The sequence below is a fragment of the Aedes albopictus genome, chromosome 2, assembly GCF_035046485.1.
Source record: "Aedes albopictus strain Foshan chromosome 2, AalbF5, whole genome shotgun sequence".
In the NCBI taxonomy this organism is placed as follows: domain Eukaryota; kingdom Metazoa; phylum Arthropoda; class Insecta; order Diptera; family Culicidae; genus Aedes; species Aedes albopictus.
In genome coordinates, this window is record NC_085137.1 from 86,184,778 (window position 1) to 86,203,913 (window position 19,136).

Genomic DNA, 19,136 nt, shown 5'->3' on the forward strand with positions numbered 1-19,136 from the left:
TGAATCAAAAGCATCATGTAAAATATTTAAATAATTCCTGAAAATCCCTAAGGATTCTCAGAAATTGCCAGTCATCTGGGATATGTTCATTGAATTTTAAAAAAAATATTCTCAATCAAATCATTGGTGAAAGTCAGTAGCATCCCAGAAAATATTTGAATAATTCCTAAAAATCCCTAAGAATTCTCAGAAATTCACTGTTATCTGGGATATGTTCTACTAACTTAAAAAAATATTCTCAATCGTTTGTGAAAGTCGGTAGCATATCGAAACATATTTGAATAATTCCTACAAATCCCTAACTTAATAATAACTAGGAAGGTGAGATTCGCACTCTGTCTCAGATGGGTTGTAACGTCAGAAAGAAGAATAAGTTTTTCAAAATCAATTTTGCAATTCATACTAGTTACCGTACCGTAGGCCTCGGGCCAAAAATCTTCTTAATAATAATAATAATACCCTGAACTTAAAATTTGGAAGTTTTTGAATCTCATTCAAAACTAATAGGGTCTCCAATAAGTCTAGCGTATGAGGATGTAAAATATCCACTTATCCGCGAGCGGTAATGGCGGCAGCGGGCACAATTAACCGATTCAAATTTTGACGTTTCTTGGGGATCGCAATCGGTTGGCGCCACTAAACGGTGGGTGAAGGGGTGAGGAGGAGAATGAAACTGTTTTGACTTTCCCCCATGAAATGTCAAAATTTGAACCGGTTGGATATGTCCGTCGCCGCCATTACCGCTCGCGGATAAGTGGATTAAAATAATATCCCGGAAAATCTATATATATAAAAATGAGTTTGAAGTTCGTTTGAGGCAACAAAACTCACGAACCGGTGAACCGATCAGCATGACTCTTGAATGGTTCGATTCGTATTTATGGTGGTTGTGTTTATATGTAAAAAAAGTTACAAAAATCGACTAAAAAAGTAAGAGAATTGATGAAGTATTGATTATTTAAGAGCTGGGAAGAAAATCAACACGATCGAAATAAAACCAATCTAGAGTGCGTTGCAACAATGGCCACAACAATTGTCAAACCACCACGTCTTGGCAAGACAAAGTTTGCCGGGCCAGCTAGTATTTAAATAATTTCCGAAAATCCCTAAGGATTTTCAGAAATTCCCAGTCATCTGGGATGTATCTTACAAATTTCAGAAAATACTCTCAATCATTTGTGTGAGTCAAAACGTTCCGGAAAATATTTGAATAATACCTGATAATCCCTAAGGACCCTCAGAAATTCCCAGTCATCTGGGATGAATCTTACGAATTTCAGAAAATATTCTCATTATTTTTTATGAATCAAAAGCATCCCGGAAAATATTTAAATAATTCCCAAAAATCCCTAAGGATTCTCAGAAATTCCAAGTCATCTGGGATGTATCTTACGAATTTCAGAAAATATTCTCAATCATTTGTGTGAGTCAAAAGCGTCCCGGAAAATATTTAAATAATTCTTGAAAATCTCCAAGGATTCTCAGAAATTCCAGTCATCTGGGATGAATCTTACGAATTGAAGAAAATATTTTCAATCATTTGTGTGAGTCAAAAGCATCCCGGAAAATATTTAAATAATTCCTGAAAATCTCCAAGGATTCTCAGAATTTCCCAGTCCCCTGCCCGAATAAAAAATACAGTAGAAAAACCGAACGTTGTATTGTAACAGTACTATTTAAAACCACATTTTTACAATAGAAACCACTGTAAAAATAAAAATACAAAAACAATAAAATGTAATGTAGACACCATACAGTAAATTGTAAATAAGATTTTTACAATATACTATACGGGTGGTTAAGTATCGTAACAATATAAAAAAATATTTTTCTCCATATATATTTTTTTGCAAAACTCTACATTATATTGTAAATGAATTGTTCTAAATCCTGATACGTGGGTTTTAATATACCGTACATTGAATGGTCCACGTATGGTTTCAAACAATAAATTGTACCGTATATATATTGTTTTTAATTGTAATTGCACTACTGGTTATGTATTTAATTAAATGGTTTGTGAATGGTTCTCTTTTGTTATGTTGTATTGTTTTGCATTACATAAACCATATAAATGTTAGTTATATTATCTTGTCATTTTCCTCCTGTTAATGGCATCTTAAGCTTACTAGCATTATGAGAATGCGCTTTGGGAATTCTCCAGAGCGTTTTGGATAACCCTTCATATATTAGATCGCCCACGTCTAAGTCTAAGTCGGGGTCTGAGTAGTCTCTGATTGCATTAACAGTTGAAGCTTAGGCTCCCATGCCCCACCAGCCAGATAACCGGGTTTCACAAACTAAGCATTATTTGTGGCAACACTTTGAGCGGCATGATGGAACTATGCCAAGCGCGCAGTATTATTAGACCACTAATGTAGTTGCATGAAGTGGGTGACGAGGTACAAAAGTATCATTACAGCGTGCTTAACCGTTATTGCAATATTGAGGCTCCAGTTTGACTAAAGTTTAAAATACACGGGGAAATACATAACAACTCATGAGAAAACTGTCAAGTTCAATTCAAGTATAAGTTAGATTAAAAAGCGAACCCACAGACGAACCTATAAATATTAGAATTTCTTTCAGTATTCAGTCCAGTCCATATGTTAAAGATGGCTCTACGTCAAAGATAAAGTTCGCGAATCGTATTCCTCTCATCGCACTCTACATACCTAGCCCGCCATATCTCTTGGATCTGCAGTTCTTAAGACATCTGGTTTACTACTTATTTAAACATTTTATTGACTTTAAATTGATGTTTCAACTTATCCACTTTTTTTCTTTCCTTTCCTTTTCATAAAAAAAGCCACAAACATCAACAAAACAAGGCACGGAAAAAATCTAAAACTGAATAAATAATTCAAAATGCACGGAAACATAATGTTTCGGAAAACTGAATGGTTCAAACGTAAGAAAAACAGTATAATATATTGTTACATAAAAATTGAATGTAAATGTATAGTAGCTACAATGTGCGAAGCTTTTAGTGAACCATTTCATTACAATATACATTATTGTAGCTGGTACACTGTATGGTGCATGAATGGTTTTCACCAAACACCCTATGGTTAGTTTTTATCCGGGTGTCCCAGTGTATTCTACAAATTTCAGAAAATATTCTCAATCATTTGTGTGAGTCAAAAGCGTCCCGGAAAATAGTTAAATAATTCCTGAAAATCTCCAAGGATTCTCAGAAATTCCCAGTCATCTGGGATGTATTTTACAAATTTCAGAAAATATTCTCAATTATTTGTGTGAGTCAAAAGCATCATGTAAAATATTAAAATAATTCCTAAAAATCCCTAAGGATTCACAGAAATTCCCAGTCATCTGGGATATGTTCATAGAATTAAAAAAAAAATTCTCAATCATTGGTGAAAGTCAGTAGCATCCCGGAAAATATTTGAATAATTCCTAAAAATCCCTAAGGATTCTCAGAAATTCACGGTTATCTGGGATATATTCTACTAACTTAAAAAAAATAGTCTCAATCGTTTGAATCACACAAACGATCACACAAAGCATCCCGGAAAATATTTAAATAATTCCTGAAAATCTCCAAGGATTCTCAGAAATTCTCAGTCATGTGGGATGTATTCTACAAATTTCAGAAAATATTCTCAATCATTTGTGTGAGTCAAAAGCGTCCCGGAAAATATTTAAATAATTCTTGAAAATCTCCAAGGATTCTCAGAAATTCCAGTCATCTGGGATGAATCTTACGAATTGAAGAAAAATATTTTCAATCATTTGTGTGAGTCGAAAGCATCCCGGAAAATATTTAAATAATTCCCAAAAATCCCTAAGGATTCTCAGAAATTTCCAGTCATCTGGGATGTATTCTACAAATTTCAGAAAATATTCTCAATCATTTGTGTGAGTCAAAAGCATCATGTAAAATATTTAAATAATTCCTGAAAATCCCTAAGGATTCTCAGAAATTCCCAATCATCTGGGATATGTTAATTGAATTTTTAAAAAAATATTCTCAATCATTGGTGAAAGTCAGTAGCATCCCGGAAAATATTTGAATAATTCCTAAAAATCCCTAAGGATTCTCAGAAATTCACGGTTACCTGGGATATATTCTACTAACTTAAAAAAATATTCTCAATCGTTTGTGAAAGTCGGTAGCATATCGAAACATATTTGAATAATTCCTACAAATCCCTAACTTAATAATAACTAGGAAGGTGAGATTCGGACTCTGTCTCAGTTGGGTTGTAATGTCAGAAATAAGAATAAGTTTTTCAAAATCAATGTTGCATCTCATACTAGTCACCGGAGGCGAACCAGCCTCGGGTCAAAAATCTTCTTAATAATAATAATAATACCATGAACTTAAAATTTTGAAGTTTTTGAATCTCATTCAAAACTAATAGGGTCTCCAATAAGTCTAGCGTATGAGGATGTAAACCGCCTATCCGGAGACCGCGGGTTCGAATCCCGCTTCGGTTGGGAAATTAAATCAAATCAAATTTTGATCAACTTCCTTTTGGCCATCTCAGAAAACCCCCTCCTTCCTCGTAGACTCCATACAAAATTTTCGAAATTTGTATGAAACGTAGACTTTGGCAAGACCACCCCCCCCCCCCCGTCCCACCTAAGAATCTACGTAATTTATGGACACACCCTAACAAGAAAGTAAAAAAAGTAATCGAAATCAGAGCATGAATCATCGTATCGGGTCTACCTACTGAACGGCTTGCACATCGGCAACGGCTGCTGCTCCCGGATCCGGTTAGTCCCGCTCATCAGGAGGATCATTTATCGGAGGCTGTTGGTGTTGTTCCTGAAGGGTTTCTTGTTGGGCTATTGCTGCCGCTGCTGCTGCTTGCTGCTCCGCTGGTGATGGCTTCCCGACCAATTTCATTTTCGCCCTGTTTGCGACCGTCGTATTCGGCGGAGTTGTCCATGAGCCCATCGGTAACAGATCCACTCCGTGACAATTCACACTGGAACCATCAGTGTCGTCAGCGAACCTATCATCAAACTGCTACACATCAGCGCCAGCAGTCCCACCAAACGAACCGCAAAGAATGGTGGTCGATCGTAAGGCTGCAACCCGACCGGGACGTCACGTTGCATGATAGCCGATGGGTGGTAGCCAGCCCAGCGCAACACCCCGGCTGCTGACGCAGTGGAACTTCATCGTCTTTCGGGCGTGGTTGCATTCCCATGAGGTAATTTTTTATGCCGAGATACGAACGATCACGTTGCACCAGATTCGGACGATCCTGCAGCGAGATTGTGGGAAAGAATTGTAATGATCGGAAATTGTATGGATTATAAAATACTAACCGCTAGTGAAAACAGCTGAAAACTGTTTGTTGAATTCGGTATTTCCAGAGTATTTCCGGATTTGTTTCGGAGCCCCCGGGACTAACATCAGCAGGCTCGCAAAACAAGACCGAAGACGACGGGCACAATTTTTGCTGCTGCATTTTTTTTTTCTCCGAGCTGCTCCCGGATTTTGTAAGTCCGTCCATCCGGAGGATCATTGGTTGGTTGGAGGCTGTTGGTGTTGTTCCTGAGAGGTGTTGTTGGGCGAGTTGTTGTGCTATTCCTGTCGCTGCCACTGCTTGCAGTGTAGCCTGCTTCCGCTGGTGATCATAATTGACCAAACTTTGCCGGAGATCTCAACGTTTTTTAGTGTTTGACCCGCTCCATCATGACCGCTCTTCTTTGCGGGAATCTGAGCGGGAACAGATCGATGATAACCGTTGAGTTCCTCGGGCCTCCAGCAATCCGGGAGTCATTCTATTTTCCACTGTTTTTCACCCGTTAATTCGCGGAGGCACTTTTATTGCACTAATATTTAATTACGCACTGCGCGTGGCCCAAACATTTTTTTTTTGTTTTCCTTCTATGGGCAGCAGCGACGGGCACAGCCGACGGGACGACCACGACGAACAAACAAAAAGGAACAATGAAATCGAACTGTCAAACCTAGTTCGAATTTTGAATGAGTGAGAGGTGAGATGAAGTTCTCTTTCTCTCACACGGCGCAAAGGCAAAGTCAAAATGATCGAAGCTTGACGGTTTGATTTTTCGTCGATATATTCGGCACTGGGAAAACGTCAAAAAGTGTTCGCCCGATGACAGCCTTGGTCGAGCACATATCGAGCAGTCTCGCCACACGGAGAAAAATGGATATACTTGTTTGCATATTATTTAATAAGAATTTTTCATTTCGACAATTTAAACTTGGCTGAGTATGAAAAGTATGCATTGCATTCATTTATATTATGCAGTGTCGTGTTTTTCCGGAATTTATTGGTTATCATGAATATCGAGGCCGTGATGTTACTCTTGGGACTTTGGAAAATATTTTACTTGATAACCGCCATTGCTAGTAGTGAAAAGCCGAAGTGAAAGTGCCACAGTTTTTGCTTGTCCTCGAGCATTTCGAGAGTTCCTGGGATTTTTAATAACCAGGTATCATCGAGGTCCAACTGTTCGCCATGGAGAACCACCAGCTACGATTATTACATTTTCGGTAGGTACGAAAAACATATTTTTTCAGCAAACATTAACATCAATGTCTCCGTATTAGATTTCCCACCAAAAAGCTGCTTCCACCCAGTTCCTGCTTCCTAGTTATACGGAGAACATCAACGGTGAACCGGTGCAACGGTGAAGCAACCTTAGGAGGAACTTCCGCTCGATACAAGACGTTCTGCCGACTGCCGAAAGTCCTGCTTATCAGCGAGCCATACGGCTAGTGACTAGTGAACTTTAGTGTTAAGTTAATTATATTTATCTTATTTAATTGTATTTTAACTAAAGAAATGATAATAAATGATTTTTTTTCAATATGTTGTAACTAGCCATATTTTTCTTTGTTATTGTGGTGACCAACAAAAAAAAATGAAAAATAAAATAAAATATGCATTCCACAACAAATATAATCGACGTATGCATTTCAATGCATATATTCCTCTTTTACTGTGGGTGAATATACATCAAAATATGCATTCCAAAGGGTGGGCAGATCGAATATGGTTTTAGTAAAGAATTTATGCATTTTAGCATTTTCCAATCTCTCCGTGCACACGTTCGCAGTCATCATCGAAACCGAAAAGCGGCTGGGCTGTGACTGGACGGAGTCTTCGCGACTATCGCTACTTTGCAGCTAAAAAAAAAGAACAATCACCTCGCTTGACGGGAAAAAAGTGTGTCATCCGCGGTCCGTGTCGCGTGTGAATTTGGTAACAAACGGAAAAGGAGCAGTCCCGTCCCGTGGTGCGCCAGGTTTCGGAGAAAGATATCCGTCGAAAAGTCAGACTCATCCCCCGGGATTGGGACGCGAATCATCATCACTCTTTCGGTCGGATAGAGGCAGTGCGTGTATAGTTTTTCCTCGTACAAAAGCCGCCCCCGGAAAGCCAGAAGAAGAGATACCTCGGATTGTGGGTTGGGAAGATAGTGCGCAAGAAAGAGATAGTGTGCCTGTGTGTGACCGTATAAGAAAAGTGCTGAGTGTTCTGTTGTTGTACATGTTTGGCCGAAATTTGCTGGCCATTCCGGTGTTCCCTTGGTGTCCCTGAGATTGGTGACACACGCGCCACAGTGTTTGGGGTTCCCCGCCGGATAGTTCCGTTCAGATTGGTCCGCTACGTATAGAGGACAGGACATCGAGGAAGCCGCGACAGAATTATTGATGAGGAGAAGCTGAACCAGACTCCAAAATGATTCTGCTCGAGATCAATAACCGGATTGTGGAGGAAACCCTGACTGTCAAGTACAAGAATGCTATCGCTGGGTGAGTAATACTTTCGATATGCCAGTCTGAATTATATTGCGGCAGCACGGTGTTTATCTGCTGGTCCGGAGGAAGTAAGTCACATACTTGGCGAATGTGATCCGGTGACGATTTTGGTCGAGGAAGACGGGTGGGGGGAGGTGGCATACGCCTTCGATGCAGGGTACAAGGCAGACGAGAGACCGATTGCATGCGAATGGGTGTTGTATGTGTGTTGTAGATATGATAGGCTGCAGTGGAAGCAACAGCAGCAAGCAACTCGGTTTCAGGCGACGACGACACATCCAATTTACTTTCGGGTTGGACGCAATTTTGGGGGAATATTGACTTATTTGAATTGACGCAAATTTAAATTGTATCGTGTGACAATTTTCAAGAGTTGAGGAAATGTAACAATCTTTCAACAACAACAGTCTTTACCTAACAACTAATTTTTCATCAAGATAAATATATAAACTTGAATAATAATCGTGTCAATCGTCGAGTGTAAAATTGTAAAATTTTGTATGGAGTTAAAAAATTCATAGCAAGTAAATAACGCAGTGTTAAACTTGCTGCAACTGCTGGAACAATTACTTTTAATATTTCAAGCAAAATTTTTCAAATCGACGTATCTAACTTTTTCACTGATCTGAGTAAATTCATGGTCAATGTTGACGACCATTTCACTAAAATAGTTTTTTATAAAAAGACTTTTCATAAGTTTTTTCGTGCTTAACATCACCAGGGATATAGCACGCACTAGGTAAGAAACAAAACCTACTCATTCCATATCATTTTCACATTGAATTTTGACAAAAATACACATACACCGGGTTGGTTAGAGATACGTCATGCCAGATACGTCGCTTTTGTATGGTGCCAGTTTGGTGTATCTGTTACTTTTGATTTTGGCTAGATACGTCGTTTGGTTTTCTCATATATCAAAACGATGAATCTATCAGTAAAGTTGTAAACATCAAAATAGTATACTTCGTTTCGAATAATATGCTTAGTTAAACAAATTAAGCAATAAATCATCAAACAGTGATGTGGATTCTTCAATTTGCTTTATGAATCATGCATGCAGCAGTTAACTCGGATTTGTTTACATTCTCGAGTTACGTCGGATTGAAAAGTTATGCTTGATTTCTCCAGGAATTCCATCACAAATTTCTAGTTTCTTGTGGAGGACTATTACGAAATATGCGATTTCTCTAAGCAATCTCGTAACTTTTCACAGCTAGGTACTTTTAGATTCCCCCAAGAGTGCGTTCTCCAAGAATGCTTTTGTGAATCCACTAGATAATATCGTACGATTCCATTTGATTATTTCTTGGTATGCGATAAGAAGTTTACGTTTGGATACCTAATGAAGTTCCTGACCGTAAGTGTAAGAGTATAAGTAATTTAAGATTGACCATAAAGTTTTTTTTTTCTAATTGTAATTCTGATTGTAATTTTTATTGAAAACAATAACCGGTTAGCTTACACTTTTTATCGGGTCCAGGAAACTGTCAGAAGGAACTAGTAGAACGTTGGAAAACCCTGGACTTATGCGGGGAGTTTACCTTACCTAGGGTTCATTTTGGGAATCCTCCAGGACCAGGAGTTCCTTCTGAAAACCGTCCTGAAGTTTCTTCTGGACACCCAATAGTTCCCTTTGGAAATCTTTCAGGAGCTCTTTCTGCGAATCTCACAGAAGTTTCTTCTGAAAATCCAGAAGCTCTAGATAGAAATTCACAACGTCGCACATGTCTCCTAAGGATATTCTTCAATACTCATTATATACCAGTGCTGTCATGGTAAAATCTAAATTTTTTGTTGGAGTTCTGTGAGTGTTCTTTTCTGGAATTTCTCCAGGGATTCTTGATTCTTTCAGGCGTTTCTTCAGGAATTCCCCCCAGAAAATTCTCATTAGAATCTTCTGGAAGTTCCTCCAGAGGGCTTCCTAGAAAATCCCACGGGTGGGTTCGTAAACTTCTCTAGGGATTTATAGAAACATTCCTGCAGGTGTTGAAGATTTTTTCCGGTGTCCCTTAATCCCTTCAAAGATTCTTTCAGGAGTTTCTTTAGAAATAACTTCAGGACTTATTTCTTAATGTTCCTCCAGGAATATCGCAAGAAATTCTTCTGGGAACTAACTGCACAGTTTTCCAGGCATTGCTTCAGAGATTCCTTGAAAAAAAAAAATATTTTTAGAAATTTCTTTTGGCGATTCCTTTAAGAATACTACACAAGTTTCTCTGGGGAAATTGTATCAGGGAATTTTAACCAATAATACCATTCGGACATTGTGCGAGAAATTCTTTCAAGAATCCAGAAGTATCTCTAGGAGTTCTTTCTGGGTTGGTTCTAAATCATCTTTCAAAAATTCATTAGAAGATTTATTCAAAAAGTCCTCTAGTACACAGATTTTGTTTAAAAGGATTTCTTCAAAAACTTCTTCATGATAAAATTCAAAAATTCCACAAGGATGTCCTTCAGGGATTTTTTTCAGAAACTTCTCCAGGATTTTGTCCTTAAATTTTTCCAAAAATTTCTCATAAAATTATTCTAGAAATTCCTCCAAAGCCATCCCAGGAGTTTTTTTTCCTATTCCTCTGTTGGGAAAATTAAGCCACTGTGTCCAATCAATTGAACTTTTGTGGCAAATCTCAGGAGTTCCTCCAGGGAGTATTGTGTTGTTCCTTGCTGTGCATGCATCGCTCCTGATGGGGTGAGTAAATAATGCAGCATAGTCTATCGCGTTCGCCATTGTCTCGCGCGGAAACGAAAACAATAGATGAGCGAGTAAAATGGATAAGCAACATAGGGCGGAATTAAAAGGTACGAAATTGATTACACTCATTCGAAGAGGGTATGCTGCTTAGAGAATTCGAAAAGTCGGTACAAGATCAGATGCGCGGGTGTTTAGTATTGTGTTGTTCCATGGGATTTCCGGTCTCTATAACAACGGTTGCCTTACTAACAATCCAGTGGCGTCTCGTAACCTCACTTTTTACCTGTTCAACGACCCTAAAACTTGCAATTAAGGAGGATTCAGGATCAGATCCAAACTGCAAAGGGACGGAAACGGCTATTCTCGTCATTTTCCACAAATTACAAGCCAATTTGTTGAGAAAATTCAAGAATTTACATTCGTTGAACAGGTAGAATTGAGGTTAGGGAATCGCCACTGTAACAATCCCTTCCCTCCTCGATGATCGTGAGGACATGGCCAGCGCCGTTATTCACATTAATTGTGAGTTCTCGAATTGAACACATTGCGAATAGTAAGTTAGTCCCAAACCCTATTGATTGGTTCCTTGTGCAATTTCGATTGCTCTGGCCAATCACGGAGTGGCAACTACGAATTGTGCGGTCATCTATGCTCATGCTTATGATCATGCTCATGAATCTCAGGAGTTCCTCCAGGTATTCCCCAGGGACTTCTCCAGGAGCTCCTCCAACGATTGCTTTTGAGATTGTTTCAATGAATATCTTAAAGAATACTCGGAGGAATCTTTAAAGGAATCTCAGGAGATATTTGTAAAGGAACCGCAGGAGCAATTCCAAAGTTCTCTTGGAAAAATTTTCGCTGAAAATTCTTTGAAAATTCTGAAAACCAAAAAAAAATCCATGGAAAAATGTTTGAGGTAATCTCTTACTGACAAATCCTCAAACTACTGAAGGAGTCTTAAGTGATATTTCAGAAAGAATTCCTTAGTAAGTTTTACATGGAATCCATAGTGGAATTTCTGAAAGAATTCTTGGAGAATCTTTTGAATAAATTGTCTATCTAATTCCTGAAGAAATCCCTGGTGATATTCTAGATCGAATCCCTGCAGGATTATGTGAATGAATCTCAGGGAACTTTCTTGGAGGAATTTTAGAAAGAGTTGCTAAAGAAATATCTGGACACTCCCTCCGAAACCTTTGATGGAATCCCTACAAGGATTTATAAATAAATATTTAGAAAAACTGGAAGAGAAATCTCTTACCAAACTCATGGAGTATGTTGTGAAAGAATTCCTAGAGGAATTTATAAAGATATTTTGAAAGGAATCCCCGAAAGTATGTCTGGAGAAATACTTTAACTTGGGTAAAGGTTCCTTGAAATTTCCAAAGGGATATACATAGACATAGTAAAACTTCCTTGGAATTGTTACTGAAGATATTTATAAATTTCTTAAAGAATCCAAATGGTATGCTTGGGAGCATTTCAGAAGGAATTTCTGGTGAAAAACACGGAAGAAATCATGGAGGTCTGAATTTTTGCAGAAAAATGCATGGAAGAAATTCTGAAGAGTTTGCTAGAGGCACTCCATAAAAATATATATATAGAAGAAGCACTGAAAGAATTTTCCAAGCAACCGATGGAGTAATTCCTGAAAGAACCCTGGGATAACTATGTAAATACAATTCCTGGAGTTATTTCTGAAGGAAAAACGTCCATAAGTAACGCCAAACATTGAGAAGGGAGAGGTTCCGAGAAGTTTGATAATTTCAGAGGAGGTCTCATACAACAAGTGTGCCAGAAATTCTTTGGAAAATTTTTATGGAGGAACTTAAGGTATCTCGAAAAAAATATTTCTGAATGAACATGAAGTATTTTTTTTTGAAGAATCATTGAAGAAATTCCTGAAAGAATTCTGGATTCTTAATTTTCTGAAAATAAAACGTTGTTAAAATATCTGGAATCCATGGATGGTTTTTTTAGAGAATCCCCGGAGAAATTTCTGGAGGAGTTTCTAAGGCATGGATATTTTTCTAGAACATTGGTTCCCAAACTTTCAGGTGTGCGACCCCCTTTAGCCAGCAGACGTACTTTTCGCGACCCCCCATAGAAATTCTCTCATTAGTTGTCTGTTACAGAAAAATATTCGACTGTCCCTCGCGACCCCCTGGATGAAGGCCGGCGACCCACAGTTTGGGAAACCATGTTCTAGAAGAATTCTTGGTGAAATTTCTGGAGGGTCATACATAAGAATTTCTCAAAATTTCATTGAATGTAGCCTCCAAGAATGCCATTCGTAAATTGCCATGAAAATCTTCTAAGAGATATGAATCCAAATCCATATATCCAAATTCCAAAGAATATGTAGGAGAATGTGTTCGTGAACCTCATGTGAATACCGTCAAGAATTTTGTAGATAAATCATTATGGTTTACAAAAGATACTCGTTTAGTACTTAAAAAAGAATAAGTGAAGCTCTACAAAGTATTGCTGTAAGAAATCATTGATTGAAGTCACAAAAAAAAGTTACAAGAGATTCACAAAAAAAAGTTTAAAAAAGTACGCCTAATATTCACAAGAACAAAATATAAACTTTTTTTAAATTACATCTTTTATGCTATTAGGTGTATACAGGTGGTTCGAAAAGTGTTGGCGAGAAAAAAATGTAGGTTGTTTTCTCATCGTCGTGAGAATTTTTTTCGACGGCGTGGAAAAATATGAACAGCGGCGCGCCGGGTCAATTAAACTGGCGGCGGCGGCGTGAAAAAAACATCGGCGACGGCGGCGCGGTGCGGTGGCGCTCACGTCTAATCCAGTTAGCCTAGCGGTAAAGGCTATGGATCGCCAATCCGGAGACGGCGGGTTCGATTCCCGTTCCGGTCGGGGAAATTTTCTCGACTCCCTGGGCATAGTGTATCATTGTACTTGCCTCACAATATACAAATTCATGCAATTGCAGGCAAAGGAAGCCCATCAATTAATAACCGTGGAAGTGCTCAAAGAACATTTAGTTGAAGAGAGGCAGACCAAGTCCCAGTGGGGACATAGAGCCAAGAAGAAGAAGAAGAGGAACTTTTTGAACTTTTATCTGATTTTAAACAAAATTTCTGCAAATAAAGCATTTAAAATACGTGTTAACGTGGTGATTCAAGTAAACGATACCATCTTCTTCTTCTTCTTCTTCTTCTTCTTTGTGGCTCTACGTTCCCACTGGGACTTGGCCGGCGATACCATCATCTTTTCTTAAAATTACACTTAAACACTGAATGTTTCAAAGGTTTGAAATATTTTTTGAAAATATTGTTTCCTGTAGCATTTTATTTCGCATTAAATGGGAGAATCTCATGACTACTTTTTGCTATTTTTTTTTTCCTTCACACATTTTTCACTGATTCAAAGCCAACCCAGTTTTGAAAAGAAAAACGATGTAAAAGTATTTCCCAAGTTTGAAATGGATAAACATTATGATAAACTAGTCACTATATTCTCTGTTACTCTGTTCACTTAGGCTAAATATGCGAAAAACGTGTTGGAATTAGTGCAGGATGATTGATTTCGCACATTTTCCAGTCATATAAACATAAACATTTACTACTATCATTAAGAGTCACAGCTATCCAGTAGCCAAGTATTCCGTACAAGGTTCTCCTCGATGCTCCAACCGACTGGTGTTGTGATGTTTAAAAAGATATAATAAAAATAAATACATCATAACTACAGGGGTATATGTGAGTAAGTCGTCGCCGCTGCCGTCGGTCGGGTACTTGAGCAAGTATCGCACAGTTTTATCACATCAAATACCTCTTCTGCCTAAAATGCGATTGGTCAGCAATAGCCAGAGCCTCAGTAGACTGGATAGCTGTGGAGCGTGTCCGAGTTCACCCAGTTCCGCCCGCGGAGGAAGGAAAGTTAAGAGCAGAGAAAAATGCAGTTTTAAATATATGTACATATGATATCACGTACAGTAATGCTGCTCCTTGCCTTTAATGGACTGACCATGTCCGAAGCAAAGTCAAACCTAGTTACTTTGGAGCATGCACTGCACAGACAGTGATTGCATTTGTTTGAATGATATCCTTCATTGCACTCTGGGTTGGAAAATAAATCGATTGAAACCAACTGTTTCGCTGGCCAGAAGGGTGATGTTACTAAATTTATCGGGAATCGGTTGGCAAAGTGACATTTTTTTTCTTTATCTCCAACGTTATCAGTTCGACGGTTGAACAAATAAACCACTTACTTATCCGTTGATAAGAAACATTCTTCATACCGAACTGTTGCAATCAACGTTACTACAATAGCTTGGGCGTGAACTCCGAAAAAGTTCGCTTTTCCACAGATTATGAACCCACATAAATTAGAGACATGGCTTTGCCGTGAATCCCAGGCAAACCATAAAACTATTCACTCTTTCAATAAAACAGCGAGCATCTAGCAGCACCACGCGGCACTTGTTGTTCGCGGCTCCTCCTCGTGCATAATTAAATTTAGTAAGTAGGCACCACCGATCGCTGTTTTTTTTTTGTCAAGCCAGCTAGGGGACCACCGCGCCGCCATCCATATCGAGTCGACACTTTTTGCAGTAGATTATGCGAGGAAGCAGGGCCATAAGCAGCAACGGAAGGTCCACCACTTGTTTGTCCACCAGTTTGGCCATCTGGGCGACATAAGTGAATGCTGGTGCGCTGTCCAAAGTGTCGGACGATACCATACAGTTGGTATATTTACGATGGAAGGAATTAGCAGTTGGAATTGGAACGAAATATGCACTGCTTCAACAATTGACTGACTGTGTCAAGAAAGCTGCAAGTTTTAGCAGTTATTGTCCAGTCAAGCAACTAGTGGAACAGAAATATGATTTCCGTTAATACATCCGTACTTTTATTTATTTATTCTACATCACATTTTTGATAACATACATTCAACAATACTTAGTTTACAGCTGGTCCTCTCTATTCTCGATCAGGCCCGATGGTTAACAGATCACGTTATACCTGGTCCAGCTATCTTTCCCGCTGCGTAAATCGATCTACTTTGTAGGGTTGTTGACCGGCATTCTTGCAACATTCTCCGCCTGTCGATTTCAATCGATCATAATTCTAAATGCCGCCTACAAAGTGTTATCCCAGGTCATGTTCCGTCGTCTTTCATCCAGAGTAAATAAGTTTGTGGGAGGTTATCAAATCGGCTTCATCGACGGCCGCCCGACAACGGATCAGATATTCACCGTGCGGCAAATCCTCCAAAAATGCCGCGAATACCAAGTTCCAACGCATCACCTTTAAATCGACTGCAAGACTGTGTATGACAGCACAGAGCTATGAAAAGTCATGGACGAGAACGGGCTCTCCGGGAAGCTCACGAGACTAATCAAGCGATGGTGTATAAAATGCGTAAGGGTTGCGGGCGACCAGTTTAGTTCGTTCGAATCTCGAAAGCTCTCATGCCTCTGCTGTTCAATATCACCCTGGAAGGTGTTATGGGGGCTCAACAGTCGGGGTACGATTTTCACGAAATCCGGCCTATTTGTCTGTTTCGCGCATGACATGGACATTATTGCAAGAAGATTCGGAACGGTGGTAGAACTGCATACCCGCCTCAAATGTGAAGCTACATAGGTTGGATTGATGGTGAACGCGTCAAAAAAGAGGTACCGTCTTACCCCGTTAGTTCGACACGTTTTAATACGACACTTTTTAATTCGTACCCCGCTTATTCGACATATGTCGAATTAAAAAGTGTTCAAATGTCACAGCGATGTACACTGTAAATGCAAAACAGTTTGATACTGTGACTATACTCGCACCCGCAGCAGCTCCTCTTACAGCCGATAATTCCGGAAGTTCTGAGTTGATGCTATTCGACACCCAAACCGCCTGGAGACTAACCGGAATGAACTGAGGATGGAAACAATCGTGGAAAGAACTAGCTTTTCATTCGTACCACCGCAATATCTGTTGAAATTATATTTCATAACAAATCCGGAAATCAAAACAAAAACAAAAATAGAGTTGCCAAATTTCAATGAGCGGATGGTATAGGGTATAGGGTGACCGGTTTGTCGAATTAAAAGTTTACCCCGGTTATTCGACAACAGGCGGTGTCGTATTAGCGGGGTAATACGGTACATGCTGGCAGGTGGAACCGTGAACTGACAGGGAAAGCCTAGGCAGCAGTGTTACCATATACGGGGACACATTCGAGCTGGTGGAAGATTTCGTCTACCTCGGATCCTCATTAGAAGAGACGAAATAGCCAAGTATTTAAATTCTCTATAATAAAGATAAATCAATCAATCCTCATTAACGGCAGACAACAACATCAACCGTGAAATACAACGGTACATCATCAGAGAAAGTCGGGGACATGCATACACTCGGAAATGTTCGAGAGTTGGGTGCTTAGGACCATATTTGGCGGTGTGCAGGGGAACGGTGTGTGGCGACGAAGTAACTCACTGCACTCTACGCCGAACCTACCATCCGGAAGATGGCAAAAGCTGGAAGGAAATGATGGGCAGGGCATGTTGTGAGAATTCCGGACAACAAACCTGCAAAACGTGTGTTTGAATGAGATCCGGGTGGTAGAAGAAGACCAAGAGCGTGCAAGGTGGTCGGACCAGGTACATAACGATCTGGCAAATGTGGGCTGCGGTCGAGGATGGAAAACTGCAGCCACTGAAACTGAGTAGATTAGGGAGAAATTATCGATTCAGTTTTGTTTAATATAGACGTGTCATTAAATAAATGAATGGGTTCGATTCCCGGTTGTAATGGAAATTCTCTTTGACTTCCTTGAGCATAGAGTAGTTTGATGTCTGCCACACGGTACATGGAAAATGGTCATTCGCATAGCTGAGAAGCAGGCTGTGTCCCCCACTATCTCAAAGTTATCCTTGTCTATCGCGATATTACCTCCTAGCCTAGACGAATCCTGTCGTGCTCGGTTTCGCCTAGCAGCATGTTGCTGCTTCGCGTTTCAAGCAGGAGTACTACAGCTCCGTCGGCTTTCCAACCGTTCTGGCGATAATGTTTATTTGTCCTCAAAACAATCTTTTGTCTCATTTGGTCATCATCAACTGACAGGATTTTTTAGAATCGTATCCCGTGTTGAGCCCGGCTTAACGCATTAGAAGGGCGATGTTCGAATGCAAGTAGGTATAAGAGTACGTTAACTTAGCGCAGTCCCATGTGAAATTCGAATAGACTGCATAATAGACTCGCAGCTATTAGGTAATTCTGCAAACTATGTTCAGAGCAGTCGAGACGGTCATCTTCCGCCTTGAATTCGATGAACATGTAATGTACTGAGACCTAGTGTTCACGGTATTTCTGGATTTGTAGTACGGTGAAAATCTGGTCCGTTGTCGACTTAACTTCAACGAAGCCGGCTTGATGACATCCAATGCATTTTCTTTAGGTGATAGACGACGGAAGCGGCATTTACCCTGATGATCGCTCGGAAGCTTTCGGAAGTTGATTGCTAACTTTTCTAGGCCCATCCTGATGAGTTCAGTTGTGGTACTGACGAGATCCCTTCTAGTGCTTAAGCTAGTAGATGGCATCCCTTATTCCCATGTCGGAAAAAATCGTCCAGCAATCAGAACGTGATCGACTTGCGATCTCGTCCCAGCATCAACTGTAACCATAATTGAATCTGTTCAGGATTGATGTGATACGATTGACCATGTTCTTGGAGGCGGTGAAATCGATTAATCGTATCGTAGGTCGTTTTCTGTCCTTCGTTCGTCAGGTGGTACGCTGAACCTTAGATAATACATAGATTTCCAACTTAACCATCGTAGCATGCATGCGGTTGGCATCGATGCACCGGCTGCACCTTTTGGTCGACGGGTGAAGTAATCCACCGAAGCGGGTGCGCATTTTCAATTGAACTACCCTGCGCACTTGATGGTTTTGCTGAAACCTTGGCAACTAACGTGTTGTGTATTAAGTGAAAACAAATGAAAAGCAAATGAGACAAACCCAAGACGAACCGGCAGTACGAGCTGCAGAACTTCGATTCAGAATTCAGCATTTACAGAACTAGGATTTTCAGAAGGGTCACCGGAACAGCCAGCTCCTAGGGATCCGTGCTGTTGTTAATTACTGACCGATACCTTGTCCAACCAATTGGCCTTGAAGCGTATCGTAATTTCTACACTTTCTACAAGTCCAAACATAAGAAGGCTTCTCACTCCACTAATTTTCTTCATCGAGCATTCGCAATTATTTTGGGTTAGGCAGCACCTCCAGACCTTACAGCAACAAAACTCGTTCCCTATAGGGCTCTGCACGAAAGTCTCTCCCTCTCTTTTACTCTTATTGAGATTTTGTAAACAACAAGGCCACGAAATGTCAAAACTCCTTGCAAAATCAAAACAATGCAGTGCCCTATAGCTACCTCTGGGTGGCTCTACATATTCTGGTACACCTTGGAAACCTAGTCCGATAGATTCGATACGGTCAAAGCGATTTGTTTAAAGTTTGGTGGGATTGCATTGAAAAGTGTCAATGATCAACCAAAGACTTTCGAGAAAATAACCCGGGTAAACCTGCACAACTTTAAATGGTGATTTTTGTTTTGCTATGCCACACTTATGTCCATCAGCAAGTACCATCCCCCGTCATTAGTATAGATTATCCTTTTCCGAACTGTTGGTCACAGTTG

The 19,136-nt window shown here is 39.8% G+C and overlaps 1 protein-coding gene across 1 annotated transcript in view; it reads left to right on the forward strand.

Moving 5' to 3' along the window:
• Window positions 1-7,169: 7,169 nt before the first annotated feature.
• LOC134287652 (probable actin-related protein 2/3 complex subunit 2) overlaps window positions 7,170-19,136 on the forward strand; it is a gene marked incomplete at its 5' end in the record, with an annotated part of 28,013 nt that continues 16,046 nt past the window's right edge. The window contains 1 exon segment of the mRNA XM_062850025.1: window positions 7,170-7,768. Coding sequence (XP_062706009.1) covers window positions 7,695-7,768 — 74 coding nt within the window.